At 51.6% G+C, this 19,784-nt stretch overlaps 1 protein-coding gene across 1 annotated transcript in view; it reads right to left on the bottom strand.

Annotated features, from left to right (window-relative positions):
* Positions 1 to 6,784: 6,784 nt before the first annotated feature.
* USP22 (ubiquitin specific peptidase 22) overlaps positions 6,785 to 19,784 on the bottom strand; it is a 44,317-nt gene continuing 31,317 nt past the window's right edge. The window contains exons 7-13 of the mRNA XM_077746528.1: positions 19,275 to 19,380; positions 18,585 to 18,743; positions 13,950 to 14,076; positions 12,774 to 12,865; positions 11,898 to 11,960; positions 10,857 to 11,006; positions 6,785 to 10,067 (exon numbers count right to left, since the gene is read on the bottom strand). Coding sequence (XP_077602654.1) covers positions 10,025 to 10,067; positions 10,857 to 11,006; positions 11,898 to 11,960; positions 12,774 to 12,865; positions 13,950 to 14,076; positions 18,585 to 18,743; positions 19,275 to 19,380 — 740 coding nt within the window. The 3' untranslated portion in view covers positions 6,785 to 10,024. The remainder of the gene's footprint in view (positions 10,068 to 10,856; positions 11,007 to 11,897; positions 11,961 to 12,773; positions 12,866 to 13,949; positions 14,077 to 18,584; positions 18,744 to 19,274; positions 19,381 to 19,784) is intronic.

The raw sequence follows: 19,784 nt of genomic DNA, 5'->3' as shown, positions 1-19,784 counted from the left end.
ACTGCGCCCTGGGGCTCAAGGCTCAACCACAACGCAGCCACCTGGTTTCTTAGGACCTGCAGGCTGACGGTGCCACCAGGCTCACGACCGAGCTCGTGGACCTGTGCCGGGTGGGAAGCAGCGGGTACTTGCTGGGACTGTGTTTCACGCTTTCATTCAAGAGGGAAAGCCAGAAAGACGGGAAAGCTAAAGAATGGCCTGAAGACCATTCTCCGCCTCAAGAGGGTCTGTCTCCATTCTCTGCCTTCCGCCCGTGGTAGACTAGCTTTCTCGGTGCTTGCCAACGTTCCATCGGTGTCAGGCGGGCCATGTTCCTGGGCTGGGGGCATCAGCCTTCCCCGGAGATCCTTCCCGCCCCCGAGCAGTGGAACCCCTCACAGAGGGGGCCCAGGACAGCTTCCTGCCCCCAGCTCCTTCCTACCGCCCGCGGTGGGTTTTCACCTGTATCCCGAGTGTGCCGCTCTTTGCCCAGCTTCGGCTCGTTAGGGAAGAAGAGTCTGGGTGGGGCCGCAGGCCTGCACCTCAGGGGGAGGCTTCCTCTGGTCTCCTGCTCTGTGCCCAGAATGTTTGATGAGGTCCAGAGGAAGTCTGTGGACAAGAACGTGCGAGTGGGTGTTGACTCCCCTTGTTTGCAGTTTCCAGAAGTTCTATGTTCCCGTGCTAACCCATACTCGGCCTTCGGCAGTTCTCGAACGCACTGGAAGGACTCCTCTTGCCCACTCGCACGGTGACTCTGCCTTCTTCCCTGTGGCCGCTGGTCATGTCCCCGCTGTCCTCTGAGGCACCTGCCTGCCTTATGCTTCAGGCTACTTGGGTGCCCTGTGGCCATAGCTCACAGATGGGCTCGGAGAAGACACGCTTGGAGGCGNNNNGGGGGGGGGGGGGGGGGGGGCAGTTATCCCGCTTTATTATCACTTAGGCAGGAGTGGTCCTCTCTCTGGTTCTCCACTCCCTTGGTGCCCCCGGAAGCCAGGACGATCTTTTAAAAACATCACTTATGCCTTTTCACGGCTTTAACCCCTCCAGTCGGTTCTCAACACAAAATCAAAGCTCAGCCTCCTACAAGGACCTTCAAGCCCCATGTGCTCTGGCCCCTGGCCTCTTCTCAAACTCCACTCCCACCACACTCCATGGCACCCAGCAGCCTTGAGCCCCACTCGTCCTCGTCCTCGGAGAGGTTTTCCCTTTCTCAGGCCTGCCCTGAGGCCCTGGGCTTTGCTGTTCCCTTTCCCAGGAATGCCCTTCCCTGCATCTTCACTCAGGTTGGAGGGGTGCTCCTATTGTGCGAGCCTCAGCTCAAATGCCCTTTCCCTCTGTAGTTTCCTTTCTCCCCGATTTCCCAAATATGAGAAATCTCCAGATGATTCTGGAACAAAGGAGACACGGGAGGGAGAGAGTTCCTCCGGCTGTGTTTCTCTGGCTCCTGATATTTTACTGGGGCTACTGGCCCCTGCCTCTCAGCCTTGGCTGAACATTAGAATCCCCGGGCGGGTGGTGGTGGGGGGGGGATCTATAAAACATCCCGATGCCTGGGCCACACCTCAGACCAATTAAGTCAGATTATTAAGAGCTAGGGGACAGGCATCGGGGGGCTTTGTAGGCTCCCAGGTGGTTGTGGGTGGAGAACCAAGTGGTCTGATCCTAAAACAGGCCGCATCACCCACCGCCTGACATTCGGTCTCTTTCCAACAGGACAGTTCCCACATCTGCCTCGCAAGATACCTTGCTTCTCCTTCCTAATTTTTGTTGACACGCTCTCATTTATAGACAAATCACAGGAAAAACCCAAAACATATCCGAGGAAAGGGGCATACGGGCTTGTTAGGCATTTTCTTCTGTTGTCAGAAGATGCACCGTAGATCCCAAAGAGCCCCGAGCTTTGCTCTCGGGCTTGGGGCTTTAGAAAAATATATAATTCTTACTACATACCAAGCAGTTTTCCTAGACACGGTGCAATTGTCTTCTACAGAACAATCGTGTGAGAGGATGCTAGCAGTGTCCCCGTTTGTAGGTGAGGCTCATAGTGTAAGTGGCTCACGCAAAGGTACCGGGACCAGGATTCAGGCTCAGGGGGTCTGGCTCATGCTCTGTCTCTCAATCACTGGACTGCACTACAGACAAGCCAGCGTGCAGCGGCAGGCCCCGGACAGGGCTGAGAAACCGCATGAACCCGTGGGTGTGGAAAGCACGAACAATCCTGGCTGGGGACCAAGTGGAAATTTTCCACCAGCTCCTCGTGAGAACCAGGCCACAATACCGGTCAGAGACGCAGGGGTCGCCCGGCGTGCCTCCGGCAAGCCTCTGAGACTTGGCTTTTAGGATCGAAGGGAAACAACCTGTGTGACCAGGATTCAACAGGAGACCGAAGGGAGCCCACTAAGCTGTGTCCCTGTGAACCTCAGTGTTCCCAACTTTGAGGACACGCCGTTCCTTTTATCTGGAATGTTCTACCTCTGAGAGCCCTGCGCAGTCTCACTTCATTCAGGTCTCTGCCCCGAAGCCATCTTGACCTGTGTCAACAGCACACCCACTGCCTGTCTCTCCTACACAGCCTGACACATATGTGCCCCCCACCAGACTGGACCCTCCATGAGAGGACTATGGTTTCTCACTTCCTAGTGTCCAGAACAGTCCATGCCGTTCGCCAAAGAGGGCGTCAAACAGTTGCCAAATGAATAAATTCAGGAGCCCAACAGCATCATTGCTAGTCTTTTCTAGTTTGAACATCCTACAAAGAGGCAACTTATTTACATCTCCTCCTTTTCTCTTAGCTACTGGCATTTACATCCAGTCATGACTGATCGGCTTCACCACCAGGAGAAGCAGGGAGAAAAAAATCTTTAGACCTATCAAATGTCAGGGTTGGGAATATTCCCAACCATCCATTTTAAGCTCCACCTCTTCCCGTCTTAGGAACGAGGTGCCAGGGGGCCCAGGAAGCACTGCCAGACAGCGCGGAGCCCCAGTGAGAATGCTCATCTCTTGTCACCTGAGAAGAGGTTTTCCTGCTACACAAAACTGCTTTTTCCAGAAGGCCGATCTGCTGACCGAGACAGGATTGGGGGGGCGGGGGGGCAGCGGTCACGGGGACCTCTCCTGGGTCCGTGTTAGTCTTCACAAATTTGTGGCATGAAGAGGCGCCTGGGTGGCTCAGTTGGTTAAGCATCTGACTTTAGCTCAGGTCATGATCTCACAGTTCGTGTGTTCGAGCCCCCCATGTTGGCTCTGTGCTGACAGCTCAGAGCCTGGAGCCTGCTTTGGAATCTGTGTGCCCCACCCCTGCTTGCACTGTCTCTCTCTCAAAAATAAACACAAAAAACTTTTACAAAAGATTTGTGGCATGAAGAGTATTTGTCTGAAACTTAAACAACCCACACATGGAGATAAAGTGCATAAGGTTTCAGGAGGATACATTTCTTCCCATGGGAAAGGTGGAGTCTGCCTCCCTCACTGGCAATAGCTGGGGGGCCGGGGACCTGGACAACGCCAGGGAGGAAACTGTCCTGCCCCGTGAAACTGGTCCAGATTGATGCTTCAGGTCTGCTCTGGATTACACTGGCCATGATGGCTGCTGCGGGAAGGGACCCTGAGCCTGTGCTAATGCATGAATCTGAGAGTCCCAGGAGTCAAAGATGGCACCGAGTGTGGTGGGCACTGTGGTGCACACCTCAGGGCCCCCAGAACCCCCAAGAACGAAGTGCTCGGTTCCCCCTCTGGAGGGCTGCATGTTGGCGGCTCTAGTAACAGCCCTCTGATCAACGGAGCCCCTCCCCCGCACCACTGCCACCCTGGCCTGCGCAATGTCGCTTCCTCAGCGAGGCTCCCACATGCCCTCCCTGTAAGATTTCCAGAGCTCAGTTACCTGAGCTTGTCCACACATCTCACAGATACTGTGTCATTGCTTATTTCCCTTCCCACAAGTTCCCTGGCGACAGGACCTGGCCCCTTTTTGCTCAGCGTCATATTCCACTTGAGATTTTTTTTTTGTGACCAGAGTCCCATGCTGAGTAGGAGTCATGTATTCCATGAATATTGTGGACCAGGCACTATGTTAAATGCTGTGAATATGAAACGACTAGACCTGGCCCATCCCCATTATTACATATCATTCACTTATTGATGGAGTCCAATACTTTTTTTTTTTCCAACAACTTCTTGCTCACATAACATGTCCGTCCAGCCACCTACAGGTTCTCCTCCATGTCATCCATTATCCAGGATATTCTGGTTGATGGAGACTCCCTACCTGAACACTGCTGATTGTGGCAGAGGGGGAAAGAGGGCACAGGGAAACATGCACTGGCTCTCAGGGAGTCTGCCCAAAAATTGTACAATGTATTTTTTTAATGGAAATATGTTGGATCCATTCTGTGATTAGCTCCCCAGTTCCTAAGTGTATAGTGTGCACACTTGGCCATTAGCAGGATCTCTATATTGACTTTTTATCTGCTGTATGAGGGCTACCGTGGTTGGAAGGATTAGGTGGAAATTCCTCAAACTTCACCCTCCCTACTAGGACCATAAATCAGGAAGCAGTATGTAATCCTGGGAGGATTTCAAAGAGTAACGACCCCATCAAAGAAATAAAAGATGCAGCAGTGATAATACCTATCACATTCCCACTTAACTCACCTGCACGGCCCATGCAGATGTGAGAGAATGAAGGCACACTACTATAAACCTAACCCAGTGCTGTTAAATTGCAGCCACAATTTAGTCACAGAGGCACTGGCATCTTTCCTGGAGCAAATCAACATGGCGCCCAGCACTAAATATGCATCCACTGACCTGAATAACGCATTTTTCTCCCATACCAGTTTGTAAGGACCATGTTAATTCAGCTTTCTGTTCTAAAAGGCTACATACACACTGACCACCTTGTTCCATAATTCATTGCTCTGGTCCACTATACTGATAACATTTTGCTGACCGGATGTGATAAGCAGGAAATAGTAAATTCTATAGAACTTTAGTAAGACAAGGGAGCTAAAGCATGAGAAATACACTCCCCAAACCTTAGGGGTCCCCAACTCAATGAAGTTTCTGGGGGTTCAGCAGTCTGAAGCCTATCAAGATAGCTTCCTCAAGGTGAAGGACAAATTGTCTCAACTCGCACCACCTGTGCAAAAAGAGGCACAATGGCTGGCAGGTGTTGAGTGTGGGAGGCAGCATACACCACATCTGTGTTAATTTGATCCATCTACAGAGGCACCATACGGCTCCCAGTGTCAACTAGGACCTAGGTTCAGGCTGTCATACATGTTGTACTCAAATCCTGTGATCCAGAAGATCCAACGATATTTAAAGTGTCCGTGGCAAATAGGGATGCTTTCCGGACACTCTAGCACAGAAGGACAACAGGAGAGAAACAGTGAGAGCTCCAGGACGTGGGAGCAACTCCAATCTATGTCCTCTTCTGCAGATACATATTCTGCTTTCTAGTAATAGCTTCTGCTTGTTTCTTGCACTCAGCAGTCATGAGTTGACCATGCAGCCTGGGCCTTCCCTAACGAGAGGAGTGCTGTCTGACCTTGGCCTTAAGGCTGGGTGTGTGCAGCAGCCATCCACCATCTGGCAGAAATGGCAAATGAAAGAGTGAGCTTGGGCATGTCCAGACGGTAAACCGTAAGAGTAGGTGACTCAGACTTTCAACGGACACCTGCTGCATGGCATCAAGTATTTTTTGTGGCCAGATGACTGAGGACACTTAAGGCCTGTGATGAAGGAAAGTCCTCCAAGTGGAACTTTCGTACATCCACCTTGTCTGGAATGAGATGGGGCCAAAAGTAGTGATCTACAATGACTTGTGGTAAGTTGTTAACAGCTTGGCCTGATGGTCAAGTATCTGGAACAGGGTTCAAAGATTACTGACAGGGTCTGGTTGGGGACAGACCTCTCAAAGTGGGCACAGGCTGTTAAGATATATGTGTATCCACGTGTGCCTGCCAGAGAATCCCTATAAGGGATGCTCTTAATGACCAGGGGCACAAAATGTCCTGCCCTGTAGATGTAGTCAGCATTCTGCCCCAGTCACCATGCTTGCTTGATGGACCCATGACCTAAGTGGCCATCAAGACAGTAGGCTCAACATCTTAGACTTGTCCTGCCCACGGCTCACCGAGGTAACATGCCGAGTGCCTGACCAGCACCCAATCCCCAGGATGGCATTTCCTAGAGGGACCAGCTATAGCAGGTTGACTATACGGGGCTTCTTGTATCACAGAGGAGGCAGAGATTTGAATTCACTCGTATTTGTGTCTAAACTTGTATTCTGAGGACGGACACACCTGCTCTGCCAGCACCACCATCCACCATCACAACATTCCACCAATTGCTTCTGATCACAGAACCCCATTCACAGCAAAGCACATTCATGAACAGGCTGGCGCCACGGAACTAACTGTTCTTACCACATCACACACCGCCTGGAAGGAGCTGGGCTTACTGAAGCCTCTGCCACGGCGAAGGGAAAGCCTTCTACCTTCCAGGATGATTGGTATGCATTTAACCGGAGACCATTATCGGGTGTGGACTCCCCCCAGCCCCTGCAGCCAGAATACACACGTTTGAGGACACAAGAAACACACGTGACACAGGATACAAGGAAATGCAGGGTGTGTGGACTCCCCCACAACCAGAACAGTCATCAGACTGGCCCCAAATGAGGTCTGGCCGCAGACCTCGGTGGGGCTCCTGTTGCAAAGGGCTGTGCCCAGGCGTCCACCTAGTGTGGCCACTCATCCGCTTTTCGGCTGCCATCATTAGTAAGAGGAGAGCCGGCCGGTTTTCGGAAGAAAATGTAGCTTTATTATGACATAGGAAAGACTACAAGCCATTCAGATAGAAGAGTCAATAGTTCCTTAAAATGACAGGTAAGAGGGAGGTGTAAACATCTTGGTAATAAAATCCACAGTACAATCATTGGAATCTTTTTCTTACAATTTTCATTTTCAAGGTTATAGTAAATGAAACAGTCACTTGAATTGTCAAAAGAACAGCAATTTTACCCAGGGAGAGCACACACACCAAGCCAAACTACAACAGCACGGGGCGACGTGTCGTGGGGGCGCAGGAAGGAGGCCTCGGACGATCCTTGCCCTGGACAGAAGGCCCGGCCGCTGCCTGCCCGCCCCGCTCTCCCGGCCCGGCCACTGCTCAGCACGCAGGGCAGACTCTGAAGACGGTGAACCCATCTCACCGTGAAGGACGGAATTGATTGCCAACATCTCAGAAATACAGGGTGTTTTAAAACCATTGGTGGGAGTGCGGGGCGGGGAGGAGGGGGAGGTCACCCAATGATCCCTTGGTGTCAGACGCACTTGGTAACGACCTGAACATGTATGCATACGGGGGTGGTCACTAGGAGATAAGAAAGCCATTTTCTGGAATTTCACAGCTGGACTGGGAGGTAAAAGAAAAATTCCCAGGTCCCTCTCAAAGGATTTTGTTCCTAACAAGGTAAATTCACGTGAAAACATTGCCGGCAGGACGTCCCGCGGGCAGCACGGGCAGAGGGCGACCCCCGCGCCAAGAGCTCGGCCAGGCCTTGCAGTCACAGGGGAGCTTCCCCGCATAGGCAGAGCGCACCAGGGCCAAAGGGAGGAAAGAGAGTTCTTCTGCGTCCATGCATTTACGGTCTACAAAAGATAAATGTGGCCTCACTGCTGTCCCCAGTCCTCTTGTTTTTTTTTTTAAATATTTATTTCTGAGAGAGAGAGAGAGAGAGAGAGACAGATTGAGCAGGGGAGGGTCAGAGAGGGAGACACAGAATCTGAAGCAGGCTCCAGGCTCTGAGCTGTCAGCACAGAGCCCGACGCGGGGCTCGAACCCACGAACCGTGTGATCATGACCTGAGCCGAAGTCGGACGCTTAACCGGCTGAGCCACCCAGGCGCCCCAGTCCTGTTCTTAGAGCAGCCGAGCTCCTGAACACGAGCAGATACAGATGTGGGAAGCAGGGCTGGCCAGACCACAGGGAACCCGCCGGGAAACCCAGGGCGGCCCAGGGGGGCTAGGCTGCAAGGTGGCAAAGCACATGGCCCAGCAGTCTGCAGGCCAGGTGGGCTGGCTCGCCTGCCTTATCAACAGGCAGCGGCTCTGGCCAGAAGTCTTCACAACACAGCACCCCCCTCACTCTCTCTCTCTCTCTCTCACACACACACACGACTCAGCACGTGGGGCCACTTCCAGAAATCTGCACCCGTCTGTATTTCTGATGATGCCTGCTATCTTAGAAGACTTATTCCTAAAATGAGAATGAACTGAGCAGGTGCTTTTAAAAACTGTATCCCTAAGGATTTTGCCATAAATGACGCTGCTGCAGCACATGCTTGCTGTTTCACGTATTCTAGCTCCTTCCACGCTGAGCAATAACTACTCAACTCCTGCTGTTGCTACCACCTCCTAAACTGACCAGCTAATTAGCTAGATGTGGTCCATGGACTGTCTCCACGTGGCCTCCCAACTAAGGAAAGTTTGTACGTTTTTATATAGCGGAAAAAAACCCGCATGACATGTGAAAACTGTCAAATTTCGGCGTCTGTGAAAAGTCTCACTGGAATGCAGCCACACTCATCTGTCTATGGATTATCTGAGGCAGAGGCCACTCGGCCCACAAAGCCTGCAGTATGTACTTCCTGGCTCCTTACACAAAAAGTGTGCTGAGTCTGAAACAGGACTCTCCTCCTCTCCAGGCAAGAACATTCCACACTTCGATGCAGACCGGGCTCCGGGACAAGGACTGCTTGTTTCACAGACTATACAAGAGCACCGTTCCCTGCCCCACACCTCTGGGTTGGTAAGTTCTCAGAAACAGACAATCTAAACTTGGGTTTGGACAGGTGCATGCAAGGTATCTTACAGGGAACAATGCGAAGTGTTTCCATCTCCTCAAGCGGCTCCTCCCTCTCCCCACCAGCTCCGTCACGAAGCTGTTTTCCTACTACAATTCAAACTACACCAAATGTAAAGCAGAGGCGCTGGGCCAGGAAGGCAGGCCCCACTGGGGTCGCTCCCGCTTGAGCCCCACACGGGAGCCGCCAAGCAGCAGCAGGATAGAAAGTATGAGGAAGGGAAACGATGAAACCACTGAGAACACTTCATTTACTCAAAAGATTAATCTGACAGAGACACTTATTAGCTACAGCCTGATTCTCCTCTGCTGCATCCGCTGGTTAAGACCAAGATACGGACACTTCCAGAGGGAAGGGCGGAGGGGAAGCAACAAAATCGGCACCAATTCAGAAGCAAGATTCACTCTCGAAAGAATGAAGGAAAACGACCTAAACTTCAGTATAAATTCAGTAATTCATTCACGTTACTACCATTACGTTTATGAAAGTCACCACTGTGGAAAAAGAGAGAAAAGGGGAGGGGGGATAAGAAAATGCCTATTTCTAAAAAAAACAAAAGAACAAAAAACCAAGAGAGAACACCTGGGCTGACGCTTCCACATGCAGTTTGATGCTAAGTTATCTGCGGAACAGACGTGCCTGGAAACCCCAGTTAGTGTCTCCGGTTCCACAGGCTCTGGGGGGGTTCTTTGTGTCTGCTGACAAGAGGGCGGCTAAGAGTGCCCCCTACATATACTCAATCCTAAGCTCACAGAGAGAAAAGTACTCGCGAAGTCCTTTGTCCTCACGCAGTGTCTTTGGCTCCTCCACTTTCCTGCTTCAATGGACCCACGATTTAAAAATAGCCCCCCACCCTGGCCCCCCGCACTTTCTTGAGGAGCACAGGAGACACGCGGGCGACGCGTCCACTCTGCCCTTGCCCACGCGGAGCATGCGGCCTTTAAATTCTCCCCTGGCGAGGTCCCCGGGCCTCCTCCCGAGTGTGACCCCCCCAACACCGCGACCCCAGGCACCCACCCAGGCCACTAACGGGCCTGGGCTGCGGGGGAAGCCGGTGCTGTCGGGGGCACTTCCATGGGGGAGGTGGCGTCACAAAGTCGGGGAGGTTGGGGATCATTCCGTGAGGCTCGGCCAACTCTCGCCTTCGTGTCTCCTGTCCGGCTGCAGATAAGGCTACTCGTATTCTAGGAACTGTTTGTGGTAGAACAGCAGGTACCTGAGGAGGCAAGGACACGAAGCAGGCTTACGATCTAACTCATGAGAAGGTAAAGCAAAGCAAACCCACCCCCCGCCCCCATCTTGCACGGCGGTCCTGGCACCCGCTACCAGTCTGACTGCTTGCTTGGTTGGGTTTTGGTTCTTAGTCCCCAAGGGGGAGGGTCCTCACCCCCACCTAATGCTTGAGCCCTGAGCCCACCCTCCCACATGCCCATCGGGAAGCCGTGAGCCCCTTCAGTCCTGCCCCCCGCACGGCTCCTGAACCCGGCTTCTCTGGGTGAGATCCCGCCATGGCTCCTAGTCCCAATCCGCCCCTTTGGGTGGCCTCCTCATGCCCATAATCTGTGCTCTCAAACACAGATTCTACAGATTCTACCAAGGGCCGCCCTGCAAGTAAACACAAAGGGCAGATGCCTCAGAGAGTTCGCGGCACCTAAGCCCAGCCCACCCCTGGGGCCGATGATGCCACTGACACTCTCGAGATGAAGAAGGATTTAACGAAGCGAAGGGTGGATGATGATGGGCCCGGGAGGAGTACAGCGGGACAAGAAGACGGGGGCTCCCCAAGGACTGATGTGTCAGCTCACGCCGTGGGTAAAATAAATGACCGCCACCACATGGTCTGAACTAAGGTTCGATCAAGAGTGACCAAGAGGTATATCCTCTCCTGGCCAGCAACTGTCCGAGGCTGGCTTTGTGTCCAGAACAAGCCTCAATACTTCAGCGACTAAAGGTGAAAATCTCTGCACGGCTGTACACCCGGGACTCAGCTGCTACCCGCACGTACCCCTCGCTGTCCAGCACGTCCTCGATGCTGGCCTTGGTGATGATGGCGTCGTCACATTTGAACCACTGGTCCTTGTGCTGCCGGATGAAGCTGGTGTAGTGGCCGCTCTCCAAGGTCCCTTGGTGGTTAACTACCGCAAACAGAGAGTACCTGGTTTGGGAGCAAGGGCGGGGGGAAGGAGGGTGCAGGAAGAGGGCGAAGTCAGCTCAGCGGGACCACCGCTGGAGACCACTCAAGTCTGACGCGGCTGGAAGCCTGCATGGTGAGTAGCCCACTGACACCAAATGGGAACACCCCAGGAATGAAGGCTGGGGCACAGAGGGAAGGAGCCTGCCCAGCCCCACTGCGCTCTCGGGCCGCTTTGCAGGAACCACCTTTATGGGAGGGGGGACAGCAACCCGGCCTGGCGACACTGGAGCACACTCTGCTTGGTGCTTTCTACCACGCCGCCACTGAAAAGGGTGGTGGAGGGAACAACAGAAGCTCCGGGGCGCCTGGGTGGCTTAATCAGCTAAGTGTCTAACTTTGGCTCATGATCTCGTGCTGTGGGTCTGAGCCCTGTGTCGGGCTCTGCACTGACAGCTCAGAGCCTGGGGCTTGCTTCAGATTCTGTGTCTCCTCTCTCTCCCTCCCTTCCCTGTTCGTACATGCGCTCTCTCTCAAAAATAATACAAACATTAAAAAAAAAAAAAAATGCCAATGAAGGCAGAGGCCAAGAGGCCCAGAATCCAGACACCAGGCCTTCGCTCTAGAAATGCAGGGGCCAGGACGACACTCATGCGGGCACAGAGGCCCGGGGAGACAGGTCAGGCTCCTACATCAGAGAGGCTTACAGTGCAGGTGTGAAGAGTCCTTTCCTAATAGGGCTTACACGTTTTCAATAGGGGCCAGTGGGCAGCAAGACAGGCAGCAGGCCACGGGCCAAGAAACGAGAGCCCTGTCATCACGGGGCCCTCCCCGCAAGGCCTACCGCAGTCCACCCCCCACCCTGCCCTGCTCACCTTGGAGATGCCCAGGGCAACTCCACAAGATGCCACTTACTTATTGTCATTATTGAGACTATCTGTTGGCTGCTGGTACTGGCCGTTCATCCTACTCTCTTTGCTGCAAGAAACAAGAGCAAGGCTCAGCATCACATAAAGCAATTAACCAAGCAGATGCAGGGCTCAAATGATGGCACCACTGCCACGGGGGTCTCCTACACCACACGTGGCACCAGGTACATGTTAGACGGGCTTCCTAGGTCTTCCTGCAGCTCGCCTTTCCAGGGCAGGCCATCCCTGGATGGAGGTGAGGAGACGGAGGCTTAGGCTGGCAAACAGACCTGCCCAGAGCGTCTGCCACAAGGCGCAGGGCCAGCCCGGATAGACCTGCCCACACCTCCCGGCAAGGAACCGAGTCTTGCCCAGGCCCTTCCAAGGATGTGGCGGCTGTGGCAACACCTTGCTGCCTCAAGCCAAGTCTGTGGTCATTTGTCACAGTGGTCTAGGAAACTAACACACGTCTAACAAATTAGCAAGAGGGTTGCCGTTATCTGGAGGATAGATTTTATGTGGCCTAGGATACCAAGATTTGAAAACAAGACAAACGGAATCTACAACTGCAGAGACCACTGTATTTATCCATATCCAAAATCAGTTCCGTCAGCGACTGTGCTGCTTTCTCACAGCGATCCCACCTGAACAATCTGCCAAGTGTGAAGGCTGATCAAGGATCACCAGAGAAAACCCAGAGCGGAAGCAGCACATCTGAGGAAACTAAAAGGTGTCTTGGGTTAAGATCAGGATAACAATTCAGTTTTAGCATGAACGGATATAGCAAGGTCTACACCGGCTCATCGGGGACCGGGGCCGACCACGGACCCCATGGAGCCACACCCTCCCCATCACAGCTACAGCTTAACAAACCCTTTTATACCTGGACGCCATGAAGGGGGTCATGTCCAGTTCCAGGGGAAAGGACACGTATGTGGTGATCTTCCTCCTCAGTTTGGCCGAGTGTTCAAATCGCTAGAGATGGGGGAGGGGAGAAAGAGGATGGAGCCTAAGGGTTTCCTCCGATGGTACTTCTCTGTACACTCCCAAAAGTGGGCTTTTCAGCTCCTTTCACAATTGCCCTTTGGCACATCTAGAGCTTACAGATTCAATAACACGATATTAACCATACAAATCTAATGTACAGGGTTCAAAAACAAAGTCTTTTTTTTTTAACGTTTTATTTATTTGAGAGAGAGAGAGCGTGAGCAGGGGAGGGTCAGAGAGAGAGGGAGACACAGAATTTGAAACAGGCTCCAGGCTCTGAGCTGGCAGTCAGCACAGAGCCCGACGCGGGGCTCGAACCCACGAACCGTGAGATCATGACCTGAGCCGAAGTCAGACGCTTAACCGACTGAGCCACCCAGGCGCCTCACAACAACAGCCTTAAAAGGATGAGATTCAAAGTGATCAACACCGAGCGTACAAAAAGTAATCTTACAACAAACCCAGCAAAGTGCCAGGCGGCAGAACGCAGAAAACCCATAACGTCTGGGAGCAAAAATGAACACACTGTTCCTTCCCCTAGGCACAGACGCTCCTTTGACTAGACTCGGGCCACCAAATCCAGCCAGCAAGTTAGGAATGGTTTGGGTTTTTTATTGAAAGGGTCATAAAGTAAATCAAAGCTTACAAAACAAAGATTCTGTGTGGCCGTGAAACCTATTTACTCTCTGACCCTTCACAGAAAAAGCTGACCCACCCTGGATTTGCTCATAACACTAAAGGTCTTGTTTGCTTTTAAAAAGTAAAAGAAAAAACAAAAAACTCTGGTGTTGAGGAGGGAAGAATCTGGGTAGGAGGAGAAGTAAAATTTTANCACTAGAGCTTCTCACATACTGTTTTCATTATGAAGTAATTACTTTTGTTCACCATAAGCCTCTCTGGGCAACAGAAGACGGGGAAAGAGTTACAAGTTACTACCCTCTTGTTTCCCCAGAGTTCTTTACGAGTCACTGCAGTCATAGAATGTACTTCTGTCCACCAAACCCAGGCTCTCAGCTGTGCTGGGCAGTAAATACGGAGTCCCCCATTGGAGTCGGTCTTCGAGACAACTTACTTTGAGATGAAAACAGGCTACGATAGGTAGTTTCTTCATGGTGAGCTGTTTAGTGGACTCCTGGTAGCTATGGCAACCACTACATTTGATCTTGGCACTGCTTCCTAAGTGCTCTGGTCTGGTAAATCTACAAGACATTTATGTTTTTAGCAAAAAAACATGGGAGAGGTAAAATAAAGAAAAAGAAAAGAATTATTTTATCACTTTCCATGGGCTACTTTCCCTACTTAAAAATGTGTATAGTTAGGGATGTTTCTAATTTCACAATGAAAAAAACCAAATGGTTTCTTCCTTCATCTTTTCCTCTTATCACTTTCAAAACTATCTTATTTTTTTTTAAGTCTGGTAAAAGATTAGTTATTTTCTAACCCTAAGACCCAGCAATTCAAATTGCAGAAAAATGAGATCATGTTCATACAAAACTGTACACAAATGTTTTGAGTGTTTTGAGTAGTTTTAGTTGTAATAGCCCCCAAAAAAAAAAAAAAAAAAAAACACCAAAGAAAGCAAGCAACCCAGAATTCTCCAGTGTACAAATGGTCACACGACACCATGGAATACTATTAGTCAGGAAGAGAAAGGGACAAACTATGGACACACACAACTGGATGAATCTCCAGAGAATTATGATGGGGGGGAGGGGTAAAAGGAGGTCCAAAATTACATGTTCTAGAATTCCATTTATATAACATTCTTGGAATACTGAATTTACAGAAATGGAGCACAGATTCCCGCTGCAAGGGTTAAGAGACGGCACTGGTGGGAAGGCAGGAGGCATGGCTGGGAGTCAAGATGCAGGGCTGGGTACCAATGTCAGTATCCTGGTTGTGACCTTGAACTTTGAATTTGAATTTTACAAGAGGTTACCATTGGGGAAAATGGTAAAGGGTATCCAGTTATTTCATATAAACACACATGAATCTGTATCTCAAAAGTCAAATTTAAAAAATGGGAAAATGATCATTTTCTAGTGGTGGGGACAGATCACAACATAGACTAGAAAGGCTGCACTAAGAAAGTTGGCAAGATTTCCGTCACAGGTGGTGGCTACTAAAGAGAAGAACCCATAGAACAAATGTTTCAATATGACTTAGGCCACATTTTTTAAGTTTAAAGCTGAAAAACAAGTAAAATTCATCTTTTCACATTGGGCCTGGAAATCTTTGTTTATCCTTTGGAAATTCTGTGATCTCACTAGGGCCAAGATGCTGTCCTGTTGAGACCAAAGCTGGCCCTGCCTGCCCCGCGAGGTGCTCAGGAGGTGGAAATCTGGGGAGAGCATGTAGATCTTGGGGGAAGGGAAGGACCAAGCAAGGCATCTGTGTTCACTGCAACCTGCAAGAACTAGCCCACAAGTGCATTCAACAAAATCCGGAGTGTGTGTAATCTTGTGGAAAACGAGCTTTTCAGCACAGAAATGGACATGGAAACCAAAGCGTGGGCAGAAGCCTACGGACTGGGAAGGGATCTGTGAAACCAACCAAGCAAATGTAACGTGTGAACCTAGTCTGGATCCTGGTATATAGTTGTTCATAACAATCAGGGTAGTTTGAATACTGGATGCCTGACCGGAGGAGAGAAGACTCTGGATACACCCGAATTGCCACAACACTACCCCATAATCCAATTTTCCAACTCTAGACAGTTTGGCCCCGGCCCAGCCAGCCAGCTCAGGAACACAGCAGGGGCCACCCCCGCTCCCCCAGCATCTCTACACACTTGTCCTGCCAGCACTGGCAATGGCGGGTTCCAGCTTGAGTACTCAGACCGGGTGTCACTACCGGGCAGAGAGCCCTGCGCACTGAGGAAAAAACACTGACTTCTGGATCTGGAAGCCCAATGCCAACCCACAGCTAAAATCAGGCTTCGGACTCTGATGGTCTGCAAACATTCAGAAAGCAAGCGCCCAGGGCAACAAACCTACCAAGCCTGGCTGGCTGCAAAGAACACTTCCTTAATGGAGCCCCCGACCTGCACCATCCTCTCCAGCGAAGGAATGAAGGCCAGACACCCTCTTCTTTAACAGGCTCCAACTCCCTGAAAGGCAGCGTTCTATGGCCTATCAATCAGACTGGGGGTGTAAACATTCCCCCTCTTCTCAAATTCTGATTCACATGCTTTATGCCAATTATATTCACTTTGCTAACTATTCTCAATTAAGCAGCTGACGAATAAGCACACTGCTTCTCACGATGAGACACTTATAAAATGTGCACCAATGGGGGCGTCTGGGGGGCTGTCGGTTAAGGGTCTGATGTCGGCTCAGGTCATGATCTCACAGTTTGTGGGTTTGAGCCCTATGTCGGGCTCTGTGCTGACAGCTCAGAGCCTGGAGCCTGCTTCAGATTCTGTGTCTTCCTCTCTCTCTGACCCTGCCCAACTCGTGCTCTGTCTCCCTCTCTCTCAAAAAATAAACATTTTAAAAAATTAGGGAAAAAAACAGTGCACCAATGCAGTATAAAATACTGAAAAGTCATCTTTTGAGCTTTTCCCATTTTTAGTTCTTCTGCAAGTTCCAGATCAGTTGTCATTTTTCCTTCCACGTGCAGTGCCCCTAGGTTGAAATACGCTTACCCTTAAATTCTTGTCATCTCCGCCAAACAACATGAACTTTCTAATACCAAATATGTCAACCAAACCTGCTTCAACACCAAGGAAATGTACTGAACAAGTCCCACAGTGCCAGACACAAAGGATACTGGGCTTCAAATTCACAGCCGTGAGGGACGAACGGAAGGACAACAGAGCCCAGGTCACAGATCTTGTCAATTATGTATCCCGGCCGCCCTCCACTCATATTCGGGGAATTTCCAAACCCCGGTGGAAGGCAGGGCCATCTCCGTTCATGGAAGTTTACCACAAAAGCCAGGTAACTGCTTTTCCCACCCACCTACATGGTAGGCGCATGACCTAGGTTTGACCAGCTGGACGCCCGTAATGAGGCCTCTGCATCTGGAAAAATCATTGGAAAGCAGCAAATGCGGTAAGTACCTTCAGGGAGCAGCATCTCAATTGCACCTGAGGGCAGCGGGACCAGCAGCAGGTGGAAGCTTCCAGATGATGGTGGCCCGGCCTCTCGTGGGTGACCGCCTGTCTGCTGAGCGGGCTCCCCTTTAGCTGCCCTGAGGAGTCTGTGGGCTCCCCAGTACCTTTACCCACTTAAGTTCACTAGAGTCCATTTATGCCGTCCGCCACCTCGCAAGCCCTGCGACCTGGCAACCGCAGGCACACACTCCCTGGCGTGTCTATAAGATGCCCGTCACCACGCTCTGAGATGGTGTGAGGCCATGTCCTCCGGACACAGCACACAAATGTAGGAGAACCGAGAGAAATACAGAGAGATGGAGCCCACAGAAAGGGGGAGCGTGGAAACCTAGGAAAGCAGCGGGCCTTGAGGACTGCTACCCTGTTCCTGGGACAGCCTCTGTGGTCCCGCCGAGAGTCTACCTCCTTCACAAAGGGTTGAGGGCATACAGAGTGAGCACTCCCTCGGGGCAGCTACAGAGGGGTGACGGTCACCTCGCCACGCCCACACCTGTTAAATATCGAGAATGACAAATAACTCCACTTCCTTCTGCCGCTTTGTGACCTATTCCCATCTACTCCCATCAGCGGGACTTGAAAAGGGACCCTCTGCTGTGGATACAAACTACTTAGCTCCTCGGGCCCTGACCCAGCTCCATGGCACTCTGGCTTCCAAGGGGACAGCTTCCCGTGCCTCTCAGCCCAGCAAGTGCTGCCTCCTTGCCTGCTCTGTGCGCAAATTTTCAGTGTTACTGACATTTACAACTAAGTTCAACGGACCTATAAAGACTTCCTTGAAAAATGGTGAGTTTTTTTGTTGTTTTGAGTGTTGGCTTGTTTTCCAAATTACAAGTTTAAGGCCCCATTTACATCTGGACCTATCAGTGTGATAAAGCCGATGCATTTAAAAATTCTACACCTGTGCCTTTGAGCCCCCTGACCTCCGCAGCAAGATACACACCAAGAAGCTGTCCCTCTTCAGAAGGAACACCTCCACTCATGGACGTTATCTGCAGTGACCTTTAATTCAAGTACGTAAGATAAAGGTTGCCGAACACCAAACTCAATTACAATGAACATAGGAAGGGTTTCTAGTCTCTTCACCATATCGTATGGGACACCAGCACCCTAAACCTTGACACTTGTCAAAATCGGTGGTGTGGTAAGGGGCACACACACCACCACAAATAGGCTAATAGCCTCCAGGAAGGGCCATGTGCCACAGCGAGGGGCCAGACTTGGGTGCAGGGCATCAGCCCTGGAAGGTGCGGGAACTTCAACTTGTGCTCTATGGCTCCCTAGTAAGGGACACAGGAGGTGTAGGGGCGAGCGGGGAGCAGCTGCACCGCACACAGGCTACAAGCAAAGCTGGTGAAAAGAAATCAAACGTGCACACATGTGACAGTCCACGTGAGCCACCTGCAGGCTGTCACATTTCTCATTTTCCACATAGGACATGTGAATGAAAATACTACCGGGGCCCTGGGGTGGCCGTAAACTTATCAGGACTTCCTCTGACCAACCACTACCCAGAGAGCCTCAAGGCAAGGAGGGCAAGTGCCTGCAAGGGAAGAACATTCTCCTCCCACAACAGCGCAGCGGCCGTCTTACCTCCGCAAGCAGTCCGTGAGCGTAGTGGTTCCCGCTACGTGGCTTTCCCCGTTCACCACACTGCCCTCGCTGCCGGGGCTCAGGGGCCAGAATGGGGTGGACGAGCCGGGCAGGTCTAAGCTGATGTCCCAGAAGGGGTCTATTGTGGTGGAGACGCCACTAGAAGCAAGAGGTGATAAATGCACAGGTGAGGAGGGACAGCCATGTGGCGTCAGAGGCACCGCTTGGTGGACAGCACCTTGACGCCCTCTCACAGCTCTGCCCTTTCATCCAAAGGGCATCAAAGGTCAGAAGACACACGAGTGCTGCCACCCACAGCGTCCTGGGCCCCCAAGGTGGCCCTACAGAAGAACAAACTGTAAACCACTTAAGGCAAAGCTTGCTTCTAAAGCAACCGTTTCCAAACCCAGAAGATCAGCACAATTATTTTGGGGTTTTTGTGAAAACCAGAAACTCCTGGGGCCACATCCCGAGGTTCTGGATCGATGGATCTGCATCAGCAGCATCTGCGAACTGTAGAACGTGTGCCTGGGAAGTGGAAGCTGCAGGCCTGGGTTAACTGAGGCGTCCAAGCACAGTCCACGTGCCGAGAACACACTGACCAGGCGCGGCCCCACAGCTGGCATGGCCCCGATGGCTTCCCACGTTCCAGAAGGACACTCAGCGCCACATGGGAAGCCTCGCACTTACTGGCAGTCTTGGCAGGTGACGTCGGACTGCAGCCCGCCGGTGAAGATCTGGTCTATGATGCAGTTGCAGTGGTTGGGGTTGTTGGCCTTCTTCCCGTTGTCATCACCTGGGGAAAGACCGCAGCTGTGTGACTTGCAGCTGTGCCCCCAAAGTCCGCACGCTGCCACGGGCCACAGACCCAGGGGGCGAGGCCACTGCCTGCTGAGGCGGCATGAAGCCAGAAGTGCGGACACCTTTGATACAGCACAGGAAGATACTTCTTCCAAGAGGGAGACTTGGAGGGAAGAGTGGAAACAATCCGGCCGGCTTATTCTCACTTTTCTTCTTTTTCTCCACTCCCTACGATCTGCTTGCCTTCTATCTTGGCACCGAAATGTACCTAATGCCCAACAGCTGGGGAGAGTTAGGGGTTCCCTTTCCCACGTACGGAGTAACTGAATGGTTGTGCGGTGGCATGGCCCAGCAGACTGCGCCTGCAGCGAGCCCAGGGAAGCCCCCCGTCCCTGCTCT

The sequence above is a fragment of the Crocuta crocuta genome, unplaced genomic scaffold (assembly GCF_008692635.1).
Source record: "Crocuta crocuta isolate KB4526 unplaced genomic scaffold, BGI_CrCroc_1.0 scaffold139, whole genome shotgun sequence".
NCBI classification, from domain to species: domain Eukaryota; kingdom Metazoa; phylum Chordata; class Mammalia; order Carnivora; family Hyaenidae; genus Crocuta; species Crocuta crocuta.
Note: the sequence above shows the minus strand (reverse complement) of the source record. Positions and strands in the feature narration are given on the sequence as shown.